The sequence below is a fragment of the Crassostrea angulata genome, chromosome 8, assembly GCF_025612915.1.
Source record: "Crassostrea angulata isolate pt1a10 chromosome 8, ASM2561291v2, whole genome shotgun sequence".
Taxonomy (NCBI): domain Eukaryota; kingdom Metazoa; phylum Mollusca; class Bivalvia; order Ostreida; family Ostreidae; genus Magallana; species Magallana angulata.
The window spans coordinates 8,276,414-8,291,988 of NC_069118.1; the positions used below are offsets into that span (position 1 = coordinate 8,276,414).

The window sequence follows — 15,575 nt, forward strand, 5'->3', positions numbered from 1 at the left end:
ACCGATAGGAAATATCAAATTTCCCATAAGGGTATTTATTTTCCTATAGAAATTTTTTTCCTGTAAAAATTTAGTTTTGAAAGGTAAATATCCAACAGGTGAGATACAACGATAACAAAGGTGGATATAAACTCATGAAGCAATGGTCTATCATACGGCATACATGAATTATTCGAAAGAATGCATCTAAGACGGGTGCAAAAATGACACCTTGGCAATGGCATAATTAACCGGCACAGTTTTTATTCTTTATTCTTATGTTATATGAATGAATATATCAACGATCTCCATGTTGCTCTTTATAGCCTTCTAAATGTTGCAGATTTCCATATTAACTATTAAGGTGGAATAAGACATCGTCACAAAATGGCTGACTTATGATTGAAACGACATTTTGTTATATTAAAAGGATTTTATCGACAGTAAGATGTAAATTACTCCATAGCCGAGTGAATAAAGTGTCAGCCTTGTGTTCCGTACATTTGAATCCGACAGGGCCTTTTGCTGATACTTACTGAATCGAATTTTTTGAGATTCATTTTTTATCCCCAAACTGCAAATTTTTTCGCTTATTTGACATATGGACATTTTATTTATTATCATATCTTTCATAATTAAAAAATTCACTGTCAATTTGAGTGACTTTTTCCAGGTGTGTTATTCCACCTTAAGTAAGTTAAAATTATGATCTTAATATTGTGATTAATTTAAGGGACACTTTCCTGCACAAGCCTCGATTAAGTTCTAATAAAAAATAAGAAATTATTCTTTGAGTATTATGAAGTGGTTTAATAGTGTCGGTATGATCGAGTCCAACAAAGCCTGAACAGTTTTATGATAGATTTGATCGCATCGGCGCATTTAATCATCTCATTATATTCAAAGAGTTATTCCTTATTACTAATATTTTTATAGTTTTCAGTAAGTGCACGATTACATATCGAAATATTAATCGATGAGCTGTATCAAATTGTACATTACAGACTAGGTTCGTAGTGTTATAACAGATAAAGACACATTGAAAATGTAAATATAAGGAATTTTAGTTACGTGAGTACCCCGTTACTGCATTTTCTTCAACAAACAAACTGGGATACAGAACAAAGTGTTTATTGATCCTGGCTGAATACGCTGTTAATGTATAACTTTTAAATATATGTCAAGGCAAATTATGTGGCAGGATATTTTTCACTTTCACTATTCTAAACTATAGACTTACACGTTTGTCATATGTTTGAAAGGAGAATGTTTTATACACTTTTAAACGAACATTGTTAGATCACTCAGGCATTGATAATTAGTGAGTTATGAAGCAAAATGTGAATCGAGGGTATATTGGGACAGAGTATACACTGTAGAGTTATGATGACAATGATAACAAACCTCTGCAACAGTTTGAACTATATTTATATCCAATGTAAGCAAGATAATTAATAGAAAAATATTTATCAGAACTAGATATTCTTAGATTTTTCACATGAATATGAAATACGATATGAGAAAAAATAAACACATTTCCGAAATGTCTGCATCTTTATAAGATCTGCGCTTTAATTTTGTGATAATGAGAGATAAGGTTAATAAACAGACATTCTCAATGCACATTTCAATATTTTTTGTCTTTTGTGTAGCATTAAATTAGTTTTCCGCTGAAGAAAAAATGCGCACATTACGATATTATAGGACGACTTTGGATATATGGTGAATGCTATAAAAATGTAACAGGAGGAGGTTTAAAGACGGTTTAAAGAAGCCAGATTTATAGACCTAAAAATGAAATCGAGGTATTGAAACCATGGAAGAAGGATCGAGCTTACAGACGAACGATAAAGAGACTGAGACGGGACGGAGAAATGAAGCAACTGCCATTTTACTTGCCAAATGATAAGAAACGCGAACTAATTGATGTACAACACGATATCCTCGTCATACAGGAAAGACCACGTATGTTAGTTTTATGATAAATTAAAGAATGGCCGTGGCTATTTTTAGACACTGTAATTATGATTAAAAAGAAGAGTCCTTCATTTAGATTAAGGAACACATTACCATTTAAATTTGAAAATTGACTGCTTATAAACTCAGTACGTGTTTATAGCTTATAAAAAGTTTACAAATTTTTAAAATACACATGTAGATCTAATGGTAAATTTGTTGACGAGGAAAGGAGCAGTTAAATGCTTGTAGACCATCACGCCGACTCTCCACTAGATATGTAGTTAACTGGTAATCCGTGTTAGTGTCTTGATTCCTGGATAAGGCAAATCAGGTTACAAGCAATATAAATTATTATTGATTCTAAGCAAACACGTTGTTAAGTATTATCATTTACACAACACGTTGTTAAAGTACTATTATTTATACAACTTATGTATGTGTAGAAACATTTTCCGAATCCAGATAGTCCTGATTAAATTTCACCATCTGAAAATATCACTTAAGAGGTATAAAACATATTTGATAACTTCACCGCGGGTTTTCTGAATGTTTGTTTTTATCTAGTCATCATCATTGAATGGCATATATACCACATGTAGTTGTGAGTGACGATAATGACAAACAGTGGCCATGAATTTGTTTCAAAATCTTAAAACCAAAGATACGACAATTCTAAGTATTTGGCGAGGAAAATATTCAATTTCACTATAAATTGTCAGTTAGGTTTTGAATGAAAGCTGTACACCAATAAATTAAACAATGATGATTACTATATCTGATGAGAAACAAAGGTTGTTATCCTGTTCTTTAATATTGTTTTCTCTACACCCGCAAGCTACCAACACGTGGAAGACTCTTTCATTATCTGGTAATAACAAATTATGAAAACACTGAAAAAAAGCAATTTAGAAACTTCTAATGAAAGGAAAGGTATATGTCGTACCTACTATAGTAATAGCAGACAGACAGAGATGGAAAGCGTCGCTTTCTTTTCTGTCACGTTTCTCTGTATTGTCCACCGGAGCAGTGAAATTTTCAGCATGCACTGTAAGTTTGTCGCATAAATTATCTTTTTCCTGAAAATGAGCTGTTATAAAAATCTGGTAAGAAATGCTCTATGTAAAAATCCATTTCAGAATAATACCGAATGTGTATGGTGACGACTTCATTACGGACTTTATTTACAGGGTGATATGTGTGTTTTATCTAAGGAATAAGGAATCTTCTTTGAGTACTATGAGGTGGTTATTGCAGTTGTGGCTTGATCAAATCCAAAAAAGCCAGAAGGACATCATTATAGATTTGATTACGCTCCGACCGTAATGTTTACCTAATGATGTATTTTGAAAGAATCATTTATTCTTATTTATTATATTTATATAATTTTCAGCAATTGGCCGATTAAATACTTTTTTTATTTATTTATAAAATGTCCATATATTCAATTGCGACATTCTGGATCTGATTTTTTTTCACTACAGTGTGTTTATACCCAATCATGAGAAGCATTCGAATAAATGAGGAGATACTTATTGGAATTAAAAAAAAATCAGTAATATTATTCAAATTTACCGAAGAATTTTATTAATCCAATTTATTGGCACTATTAGAATGACAAAAATATTTTACTAGAGGTAGTTTAGTCTACAGAATGTTTAAATGTTTTGTATCATATGTATTGAAACATATACAAAACAAGAATTATTCTCTATGATTATGAATGTATGATTTTGTATCTCAGAATCATTTGTATTTATCCATCATTTAGATTCATTTGAAGAGTACAGATGTGAGGGGGATATCCGGATAGACGGCGAGACAGAGGTGTTTGTGACGTATAGTGGCGGGAAAATAGATTCCTTGTGTTACGTAATGGGAATCATGGGAAGGGATGCTCAGAATTTGAAGAGGTACCGACTTTGTCTGGAGACACTTGTGTACTCTGATCCAGATTGTGAATTGTTAGTTGGCTTAATCAGTTCTGACCCTCAGGTAAATACCACTTTTATTTACATGAATATAAGATCGTGTATTCTACAAATTAATATTATCGTTTTTATAAGAGTGTCTTAAACATTGCGATTATGGTTCATGTATGCTAGTGTACACTTATTATAACTAAGAATGCTTTTATCATTTATCATTTATGCAAATCAAAATACGCTTTAAATGTTCGAATAAATGCAAAGACAATATGTGTATATTGATATGACTATTATGAATAAGATAATGCGTTATATGTAAAACATTATATCTATAGGAATACAACTGTACTCATGCTCCGCCAACTAGGGTCTGCTATGGTCAGGATAAGAATTTGAGGATCCACATCGAACCAATAACTGCAGATGTACTGTCAAGGAATGCGTCATTTGTTTTCAAAGTTAACGCATTTGAAACTGAGAATAGTACGTTATTGTTTTATTTTGACTCTAAAATAATATACGTTGGCAATTACTCTTCTTTAAGATGGTGAAAGAACTAGTTATCATTTAAATAATACACTAACTTCTTTTTAAGTTCATTCTGGTATGAAGGTATTTATTGAAGAAAAAACACAACCAAAGTTAAAGTGTTAGGTATATTTTTCTCATATAACAATTGTCATCACAATTGGTAAGATTATTACAAGTATATTGATGACCAAACAATGTTCACATTGATAAATAGCAACAAGCAGACGTATCGTTTTCAGGTGTCCGATTTTTGTTCTGACCAACAATTTCGTCTGTAAAATGATTCAAGTTTTCAAACTATAAGATCTGAAGATTTTAAAAGAAAATAAAATTCATATACTCTATAAGGTATGACTATTGTACACAAGCTATAACCATCTATTGCTTAAAATGCTTCAAAATTTCTAAAAAGGAAACATATAAGGCTGAAAGGACTATATATGATAAGGGCCTAAAATGGCCCCCTAAAATGAACATCATCATTTTACTATCATTCTTTGTTTTCTTAGTACAGATATGTATGTGATGTGTTTACATAATATTCATTTTGGTTCAAGTGCCCACAATTTAGAAATATGACATTGAAAAGACAACCTTTTCCCGCCATTTTCTGCACTTTTAACATAAAACAGCTTGTGATCAAGCAGTTTTTCCTTCCGAAAACATAGAGCGCATTCTTGAACAAATAAATTATTTTAATCAGAGATGTATCTAGCCAAGACTAATAAGTGACAAAAATTTTTCCTTGTTCAAGCATGCGCTCTATATTTCCCGTTCGTAAATAGATAAGAACAATTTTAATTTTTGGCTGATTTTGATTGAATTATAGATATGGCGTCACTTCTGACAATATATATACTGCCCGTGAGTGCAAATAAATCAAATAAATAGATGAAAAATATATTTTATATCAACTCTTCGAAAAAATTAGTGAACGTTTTATTTTACCCGAAACACTTAAACAATGGCGAATTATGTGGGGCCAAATTTAACTCTTATCATATATAGTTCTTTGAAGTCAAAGAACTCATGGTTTATTCACACGCAATAAAATTTTAAGCAATAATCCAAAGAATACTAGTTAGCAGCTTTGTTTTTTTGTACTAATTTTTGCATCCTTTGTTTTTGTTACATTAACAAAGACATGGCAATGATGTATTGATTTATGTATTATTTTTTTTTAAATTATTTGATTTTATTCTTAACATATATAAAGTTTTCAAATGATAAAAAAACCAATTTTTTTTCAGCGTATGAATAGACAATTTTCGCCATTTACTTTTTACTCTATTAAAGTTTCATATAACATACATTAATGACAAAGTATATTTATTCGTCGATTTCTAGTAAAATTTCAGAATATATGAACTTATATCAATCAAATATTTTGCATATGGTTAAAAGAAACTTATTGTGTTTTGAGCCTTTAAGGCTATAATTAAAAAAAAATAAATTTGACTACAAATTATAGCAATTATATTAAGTACTACAATGCTATGATATGTGTCCAATGTGAATACAAATTAAATGCATTTTCATGAATGGTACAAAGTATTGATAATATAGAATGATGCTATGATAGTTTTTCAATGTAAATACAAGTTTAAGCATTTTCATGCCAGGTTCATGTGTTTATTGTAGAGATGACTCTGATTACTTACATTATGGGTGGTGGGGGCGGGGGCCTGGTTCATGTTCATGTGTTTATTGTAGAGATGACTCTGATTACTTCCATTATGGGTGGTGGTGGCGGGGGCCTGGTTCATGTTCATGTGTTTATTGTAGAGAAAACTCTGATTACTTACATTATGGGTGGTGGTGGCGGGGGCCTGGTTCATGTTCATGTGTTTATTGTAGAGATGACTCTGATTACTTACATTATGGGTGGTGGTGGCGGGGGCCTGTTTCATGTTCATGTGTTTATTGTAGAGATGACTCTGATTACTTACATTATGGGTGGTGGTGGCGGGGGCCTGGTTCATGTTCATGTGTTTATTGTAGAGATGACTCTGATTACTTCCATTATGGGTGGTGATGGCGGGGGCCTGGTTCATGTTCATGTGTTTATTGTAGAGATGACTCTGATTACTTACATTATGGGTGGTGGTGGCGGGGGCCTGGTTCATGTTCATGTGTTTATTGTAGAGATGACTCTGATTACTTACATTATGGGTGGTGGTGGCGGGGGCCTGGTTCATGTTCATGTGTTTATTGTAGAGATGACTCTGATTACTTCCATTATGGGTGGTGATGGCGGGGGCCTGGTTCATGTTCATGTGTTTATTGTAGAGATGACTCTGATTACTTACATTATGGGTGGTGGTGGCGGGGGCCTGTTTCATGTTCATGTGTTTATTGTAGAGATGACTCTAATTACTTCCATTATGGGTGGTGATGGCGGGGGCCTGGTTCATGTTCATGTGTTTATTGTAGAGATGACTCTGATTACTTACATTATGGGTGGTGGTGGCGGGGGCCTGGTTCATGTTCATGTGTTTATTGTAGAGATGACTCTGATTACTTACATTATGGGTGGTGATGGCGGGGGCCTGGTTCATGTTCATGTGTTTATTGTAGAGATGACTCTGATTACTTACATTATGGGTGGTGGTGGCGGGGGCCTGGTTCTTGTTGTACTTCTGATCACCGGCATCAAAATCTACAGAAGTCGGCAACAGACCCAAGCACAGAAAAACACGGGGGAAACTGGTGAGTGTCTAGGTTCCATGGAAACATATCTTTAAATATAGAATCTGATAAGAGAAAATTGGCATTCATTTAGAATCCATTTGAAGTGATTAGCTGTTTTGCAGTATTGCGTACATTATCATTTATATTTATGAAGTTTCGAAAAAACTACCTCTTTGGTCATTGTCTAATGTAAAATAAAATTATGTTATGACTTTGTGCCTTGTTGTACATTGTTTAATGGTAAAAGGAATATCGTTTGGTGATTTTCGCGATAATCTGACGCAAATTAAAAATGCTTCATATTCTCTCCATATTCGCAAATTTTGTGACACGCAAAAAACCCCAAATATACAGTACTTTCTCATGCCAAAGCGATAATATCAATTTGGTTTTAAGTAAGCTATGATATATCAAAAAATTGATGTGCATTAAATTGTATCATAAATGTCACGAGTTTTCAGTTTCTTATCAAATGTTATTTACTTTATTCTTTTTATTTTACATTTTCAGAAACAGATGTTTGCGAAAATTCAATTTACGACTTCAATTTATGACTACAACGCACTTAATTTGGAGCATTAGCAGCTAGATGCAATTTTCTTTTACTTGGTCGTTACTATCGTTGTTGATTTTCACAAAGTCATTATCTATTTGACTTTGTGAAGTAAATGTTGCAGTAAGCTATTTGGGAATTGGAGAATAAACTACTGTGGCTTTATTATTTTATTCCTATGTGTTTGTAGACATTATTTATTGTACTGTGTGTCCCAGAATATCTGATACCATTTACTCTTTAAAGCTGCTTGGTCCGATTTTATTTCAAATTTAATGCACGCTTTTAAACGATGGTTATGCTTAGTATACGTATAATAATAGACATTGCAGTAGTTTCCAGACAATCAAGCCAAATTTCAATGAAGAAAAATTACGTACAAACTTTGCTAACACAACAAACGAGATAAAAGGGTACGGCGTTAATTCGCCTCATGTTAAATTTCACCCCTGACGACGAGTCGGGTATGGTTGTATTACGACTTTGACATCGCTTTAAATAAAGGTCGAAATGATCAGACAAATTACAAATAAACATGTGTACGTTTTGTTCGCCAATATCTCTGAAGTTTGCTTTATTTACAATCAATGCATTGCATGCAGGTTGGATAACCCCAATCATTCGGGGGACGAAACCAAACGGTTTCCTTTTCTAAACATTCCCGTGATGCATTTTGATTTGTTTTTTCGTTTGCCCAAAGAGAAATTATTTTTATTTACTTTGAATATTTCTAACTTTGAAAGGAGACTGATTCTGCAGGTGTAAATAGGAGAAAGTCCATAACTTTCTAAGATAAATGGTTTGTATGGAAAAAAATATGATAGTGTATTAACAAAAAAATCGGACCAAGCAGCTTTAAATAACTTTTGATTACATTTATCTAAAAAACACTATTTCATAAACGTTTATGAAGTAAATTTTCATTCAGGCAAAACAAACATTCATAAGTTTTTCACAAACTGAGCATTGTTTACAAAGTCAAAATGACGTTCTTTTTAATCAATGACAACGTCAATTGAATGAGTAAAATTCCAACATCCCATTTGAACGGATCATATTTTCACTATTTAAAGAATATTTTACTTTTTGAGTTCTTTTTACCAGGGTTTTTTTTCTATTTATCGTGTAACTATATCTGGAATATGTGTTTGAAAATAAATGTTTAAAACAGAAGATGTTTCAATGCTCCCTTGCTCGACCAATCTTGAATAACATTCAATTCAACCAAAGAAATACCATGCAACTTTCTAACATCAATATTCAATGAAAAGCACGTTTTTCTTTATTTTTTTGTTGTTGAAAAATTTAATTTTTTTCTTTTTATTTGAGTTACAATTTACAGGGTTTGGCCAAACATTTTTTTAAATTTATATGAATTTCAAATGGAATCAGATATTCTGGGACACCCTGTATATGCGCCCCTATGAAATAAAAATTATGTGAATCAAATCAGCAAAGTAATAAAGGAAAATTAGACCTCGACAAACATTGATGTAACCAGAGTAAAAAATGTCCACAGATCTAATGAAAACACACGATTGTGAAGACATTAATTTGTAAGACTGTTAAAATGAATATATTTTTATTTTTTCATATTACTTATGAAAGATCAAAACGGGGGAAAACTCAAGAAAGTAATACTTTTAAGAAATACGAATAAAATATAAAATATGATATAAAATATGAAATATAAAATTAGTATGATACAGTAGTTTATAAGAGTCTATATGCCTTAAACGCGTTAATTAAGCACAAAGGAAAGATTTATCACATTAATTCTTTGGAAAATTGGCATTGTCATATTAAACTAACTGAATCACTTTTGTTCATTTTATGGCGTTCATCCATTTATTTGCCTAGGCCTATATCTGTAAACTTTATATATTGTTTTCAAGAACGACTGAGTCAATTCCAAAATTCACAAAAATAAATCATTAGTGAATAGAAAAAAAAACCCCGGTGAAATAAATGAATTATTCTAAAGACAAATAATCTTTAAAAAATGAAGGAAAAAGAAACAAATTAAGCCTTAAAACATTTTTTCAAGAACTACTGCAACAGAAATGACAAAATTAATGTGAAGGTATTTTTTTATATACCTGTGCCTTATAACATACAGTACCGATCAGACCCAACCTAACACCATAGTAAACCCCAACTAAATCCCAGGTTTATTATATGGATTTACTTTGGGTTTACGTTTTGAAAATTTGGGTCCACTCGGGGTTTACTTTGGGTTTACTCAAGAATTGTTTTTGGAGTCAACTATACGCACTGAAGTGTGAGACAGACCTGTATTTTATCTTATCATCCTACTACCTGTGATTCCTGCCCCTTGTATATTCCGAATACACATGTAGCGTCTGCTTTCAGAATATTCTTCTGATCGGGGTTTACTCTCTGTGTCCACTCTGGGTTTACTTGGGGTTTACTCTGGGTTTACTCTGGGTTTACTCTGGGTCCACTCTAGTAAACCCAGAGTAAACCCAGAAAGTAAACCCAGGGTTAAGTTGGGGTTTCCTTTCTGTTAGGTTGGGTCTGACCGGTACTTAGTTGTTCATTTTGTTTCCTTTTTGATTAGTTTTTGTAGAATGAATACTGTAAAATGGTTATTTACACGTGGGGGAAATTTACATTAATTACACGGTAAGCTGGAAACCGCGTAAATTACCCCCGCACTTATGGTAAAATATTAAACACTTTGGAGTGGTAAATCACGTATCCGCGTACTTAACCACAAGCGTGAAAAACCACTTTTACAGTACAGTTTATAAACAATGTACACACAATGTGAATTAAAAAATGAAATGATAATTTCATTTGTTTGAAAATGTTCTACCAAGAGAGAACATGTGTTTCCGTTTTTTAGCTGTCAATTGTTGGGTGAAAATGACGAAAACATTAAAGTATCATGTTTGTGATGTTGTATATTAAAACATTTTTTTCATAATTTAGAAAAGATCTTAATTGAAAAAACCTCCAATATTTGCTTGACTTATGAGATTTTCAATTCTTAACATTGGAACTGGTAGGTCGATACCCATTTGACAAAAGCAATATTGCCCACATACATTTGATGTTTCAGGGGAAAATCATTAGTTTCCAAAAATGCTCGTTTTAAAAACATATTGATAAATGAACACCATGGCTTAATATATGATAAAAACAGCATCAGGCAGAGAATACATGGAATAATCCTTGAATACTGTAATTACATACCTTGATTGGTAAACATTCTAACGAGACAAAATGCAAACTGGAGTATAAAAAAGAAACATCGTCATGATGTTGGAAGCAAGGACAGTTTGTGTTGTGATTCTAATTTTGTTTATACCATCTGTTTGCTACTCCCTAGCAAATATCACAGGTCAGATTGAAATTGAAATATATCAAAATACATCTGTATTGTGTTAAATTTTAAACAATCTCAGAAATATAAGACATGTGCAAGATAAACCATTTTTTCTATTTTCAGTTTCGTTCTACAAAGATGTCTGTTATTTCAGTCAAAGGTCAGGTTGGGAAACATATATCACGTGACCTATGACGGTACCCCAATAGATCCGTTACTTTGTAGCATGATTAAGTTTAGTGGTCGGGACTCTTCACGCATTAACACTTAAATGGGCTTTGTTTCCCTTCTACATTATGAGGACCCAGACTGTGCAATTTTGTTTGGATACATCATTGCGACAGACCAAATTAGGATAAAAAGCAATATCAGATATATTTTCATCGATGTTTCATTCTTTTTTCGCTTTATATAATAAAATATCAGTCCAACCATATGTATTTTTTTAAAATTTAACTTTTTTGCAACATTTGGATCATATTGTACAATATAAATCCTGTTGTGTTTAACATCTTTCATGAAAGGGTTTATCATTTATGATTGATAAGCTATAACTATTTTGTTCCATCTACAATTTTCATTCTTGAACAAATTGTTACTTTCATTTCATAGCAACAGTGCATGTATATATATGCATAATTGCAGAAAAATTTACATAACCCGCTAACGCGGGTACAAAATTATAAAAAAAAACCCTTATAATTATATAGAATTGTTAATTGAAAATTCAATATTAAGGATATGTATGACCACTATAAAAAGTATCACCCTATCACAATCTTACTAATTAAGAAACATCAACTGATTATAACTAAACTATTTTTTTTTTGTTTTAGAACGTGTGCGAAAGTTTTTTTTTATTAAATCAAACTAATTTAAAACAGATTGGTTAAATATATGTATTATATTCTCAAAGCTAGTCTCCTTAAATCTACTTTACAATGACATCAGTAGTTCGACAATATAAAATCTGATAATAGTTATTGATTTCAAAAATTTTTTATCAATGATATATGTATATTTTTTAGTACAATTCCCTAATCTCACTATGATAAAATATTAAAGTTGTGAGTATGAATTAAAAGAATTAAACAAGTAACATTGACAAACTAGTTCAACGGCTTTTTGATCTTAAAATAAGTTTTTGTGGATCTCCCATAATGACCGACAATTAAAGTAAAATCAACTTTTTAAAATTACATTTCAGATTAAGTCAAAGAGACAAACTTTTGACACGGATTGAAATATCTATTAATCATAAACGAAGTCGTATATACAATATTACTCATCCGCATTAGAAGTGAGAAACAAAAATATTTTACATAGACTTGCAATGTCTGAGTGGAACAGCGTGCTAGAATGAATACATTTTAAAGATTTATTATCTTTAATCTGCCGAATATTATCTTGGTGATAACAAAAGATAGGAATTAAAAGCAGGCGTCGTCAAAATGTTGTATATGCACATTTCAACAGCCATTGTATTATTTGTAGCATTAAATTCGTTTTCAGCTGCAGAAAATATTGCTTGCAATACGATATCTCGGGATGAGTTTGAACAGGTGAAAAATGTGATGAAGATGTTACGGGAGAAAGTTAAAACACAAGAAAATAAGATGATAGACCGCCAAAAGGAAATCGTAGCATTGAAAAATGGGGACAAAGGGTCGAGCAAACGGACTAAGACGGAGAGTCGGAGACGGGATTAAAAAGAAAAACAGCCACCACCTCACTCGTACAATTACCAGAAAAGTAAAATGATAAAAAAGACAATGTCAACCAAGAAAAGCTTGGTATGTTTATTTCATGATTTATTTCGGTGTATATTTGTAACCTTTGGTTATCACGTATATTTGACACTGTAAATAAAATTGATGGAATTTTTTGATAAGCCGCTAACTTTCCTTCAAAAATCCATATAATCATATAAGCAGTTACGAGAGAAGCATCTGATAAAGCATGGTAAAATATGCAAAGAATATCAAACAGTTTAATCATTGGCACAAAAGTTATTTTCTTATTGTTTTAAGGAATACGAATCGTCCCTGCACCCACCGAGAGCGTGATAGCGTTTTATGCTTACATGTCTACAACAGAGACTGGCCCTGGTACTCATCACACCATCATATACGACAACGAGGTGACTAATATTGGAAACAGATATAAAACACTTTCCGGAATATTTACCGCTCCAGTTGATGGCGTTTTCGTATTCTCGTGGACAATATTAATGGCTCATCCTGGTTAATATAAAACAATTGAGTTAAAGCTTAACAGCCGGCGTGTCGAAGCTTCTTATGTTTATGACTTGAATGCATATTCCTCAGTTTCTAATACCGCCGTTCTCTATGCAGAAGAACGACATAGTTTTTACAAGAACATTTGCTACCTTTTCTCCCCATGGTGCGATACTGATTGATTACTTGATGCGTTCTGCTTTCAATGGATGGCGTTTGTCTTGTCATTAAAGAAAATTATTTCACATACTGTTTTTTCATGTTAATAAATTTGTGTACAACTTTAATTTATCAATTCTTGCATATTAGCCACCCTCAATGAAAGAAAAACCTCAAAAAGTCGCCAATTTATAAAGACTTTCTATCGAAGTATATTGGGTATCAAAAGTTATCCTTCTTTTTTTTTGCTTTTGTTATATTTCATGCACATTATGTTAAATGATTTAAACATATTACATTATTATGAAATATATTAAATTTGTACATCTTTATGTAACTGCTGTAAGAAATAATGGGGCAATATCATACTTGAAAATCCACTTGAAGTTAATTGGTTATTCGTGTTGGTATCTTGATTCTTTGACAAAACAAATAGGTAACAAAACATAAAAACGTTATTGATCCAAGGCAATGCCGTTGTTAAAGTATTATTATTTATTAATCTTAAGAGTTTAAACATATTCAGCACCTTGATAGTTCTAATTAATTTTTACTTTTCAAAAATATCACTCAGAAGAACGTAAATTGTTTTATTATTTATTTCTAAAGTCATCATCATTGAATGACATACATCAACATTTAGTTGTTCGTGACATTGATAACAAAAATGGACCATGACTTTGTTTTTAATGGAGTCATAAAGCAAATTTGCAATTCTAAGTATTTGACGAGGGAAGGTTCAAGATTTAATCTAAATATTCAATGACAGTAGCCTACTAGGTATTGACTATTGACTGTACGTGGTGTTTCATTAAATCAAAGAACGATATATATATATATATATATATATATATATATATATATATATATATATATATATATATATATATATATATATATATATATATATATAATATATTTGTTTTCCCTGGGACTGAAATGTCACATTTTCATTGGTTTAAACGTAGCACGTGATTGCCTCATATAACTATTTGTTTTGTGAGAAATAATATTAGGCAATATGGCCGTCATTGGTCGACGCTTGAGTTCGCTTACTCATTTCGACATTTCATAGTATTTAATACATAAACCGCATGCCGTAAGTTCTTAAAGTATTTGGAGTAGTTGCCCTTTGAAAATCTTTAAAATTAGAGTAGTTGTCTTAGAATATTGACGTCACATTGTTTTGTCTGGAGCAGAACAAAATGGCAGCGTCGAAATTTGCTCAAATCTCTGCAGAGGAAAGGGAGAAAACATTTAAAATTGAATAGCAACAAAACATTGTAAGTAAACACGGGTGAAGCAAGGATTTTTAAAGAATATTTGAAAGGTGAGATTGAAAATTTTGAAGAGTTTAAATGAGTTAAATTTGACGAGATGTTAGGCATCTTGTACATGGCTTTACGTAGATCATCGCTATTTGTGAATAAATATGTCGCTTGATAGTCCTCGGGAAAACAAAACACTTATTAGGTTAGTTACTGACTCACTACGGAAATATATTGGGTTGATCAATCTCATAGACGGCTCGGCTTCGCCTCGCCATCTATGAGATTGATCAACCCAATATTCCTTCCTTCAATAATGTATTAGGTTGTCACTCGTATATTGAAAACGCGAGTTGTTGTTGTTGATAACAAATTAACACAAAACTCCGATTTAGATCTAAAGATCATTTCTTATAACGAACAACTATACAAATATTTAATGCCTTAGTAGTAAATAGACCAGAATATTTACCCAAATAGCTCAGAATGTTCTACTGCCAACGGCAAATCGTTTTATTATATAATTACACCTTTTGATTTAAGCGCAAAGTTACGTGAATTGTTTTTCATCCTTTGACAAATTGATTCCATCCGCACTCTATATATAGAGGTGAAATTTCACATTTGAATTCGTCATGGTAATGTTAACTACCCATAATAGAAATTACATGCATTTCCAATATAGTGCTTGCAGAACAGCCATCAAGACGTCACTTGAGCAGGAGCCTACATAAGTATACGAATTAACGGCTAAACTATACTGTTAATTTTAAAGATTTAAACACGAAGATCTAGATGAACAGAAAGTGAAACAAATATTCCTTTTAAAGGAATGATCGGCAATAATGATATATTGATAGCTAGAAGCAATCAACATGATCAGTTTGATGTTAAATAATTAAAAAAGTAATGCATTTTTAC

The 15,575-nt window shown here is 31.9% G+C and overlaps 1 protein-coding gene and 1 pseudogene across 2 annotated transcripts in view; both read left to right on the forward strand.

Moving 5' to 3' along the window:
- Positions 1-7,795, forward strand: part of LOC128159042 (uncharacterized) — a 43,949-nt gene extending 36,154 nt beyond the window's left edge. Inside the window, exons 1-5 of one of the 2 annotated variants that reach the window (XM_052822081.1) lie at positions 2,878-2,985; positions 3,707-3,930; positions 4,199-4,346; positions 6,972-7,103; positions 7,596-7,795. In XM_052822081.1, the coding sequence (XP_052678041.1) occupies positions 2,910-2,985; positions 3,707-3,930; positions 4,199-4,346; positions 6,972-7,103; positions 7,596-7,639 (624 nt within the window). In that variant the 5' untranslated portion in view covers positions 2,878-2,909 and the 3' untranslated portion in view covers positions 7,640-7,795. Of the gene's footprint in view, positions 1-2,877; positions 2,986-3,706; positions 3,931-4,198; positions 4,347-6,971; positions 7,104-7,595 lie in introns of those variants that run through there. The other variant, XM_052822082.1, reaches the window with a different exon arrangement.
- Positions 7,796-11,128: 3,333 nt separating this feature from the next.
- Positions 11,129-13,458, forward strand: LOC128159238 (complement C1q tumor necrosis factor-related protein 3-like; annotated as a pseudogene).
- Positions 13,459-15,575: the final 2,117 nt, after the last annotated feature.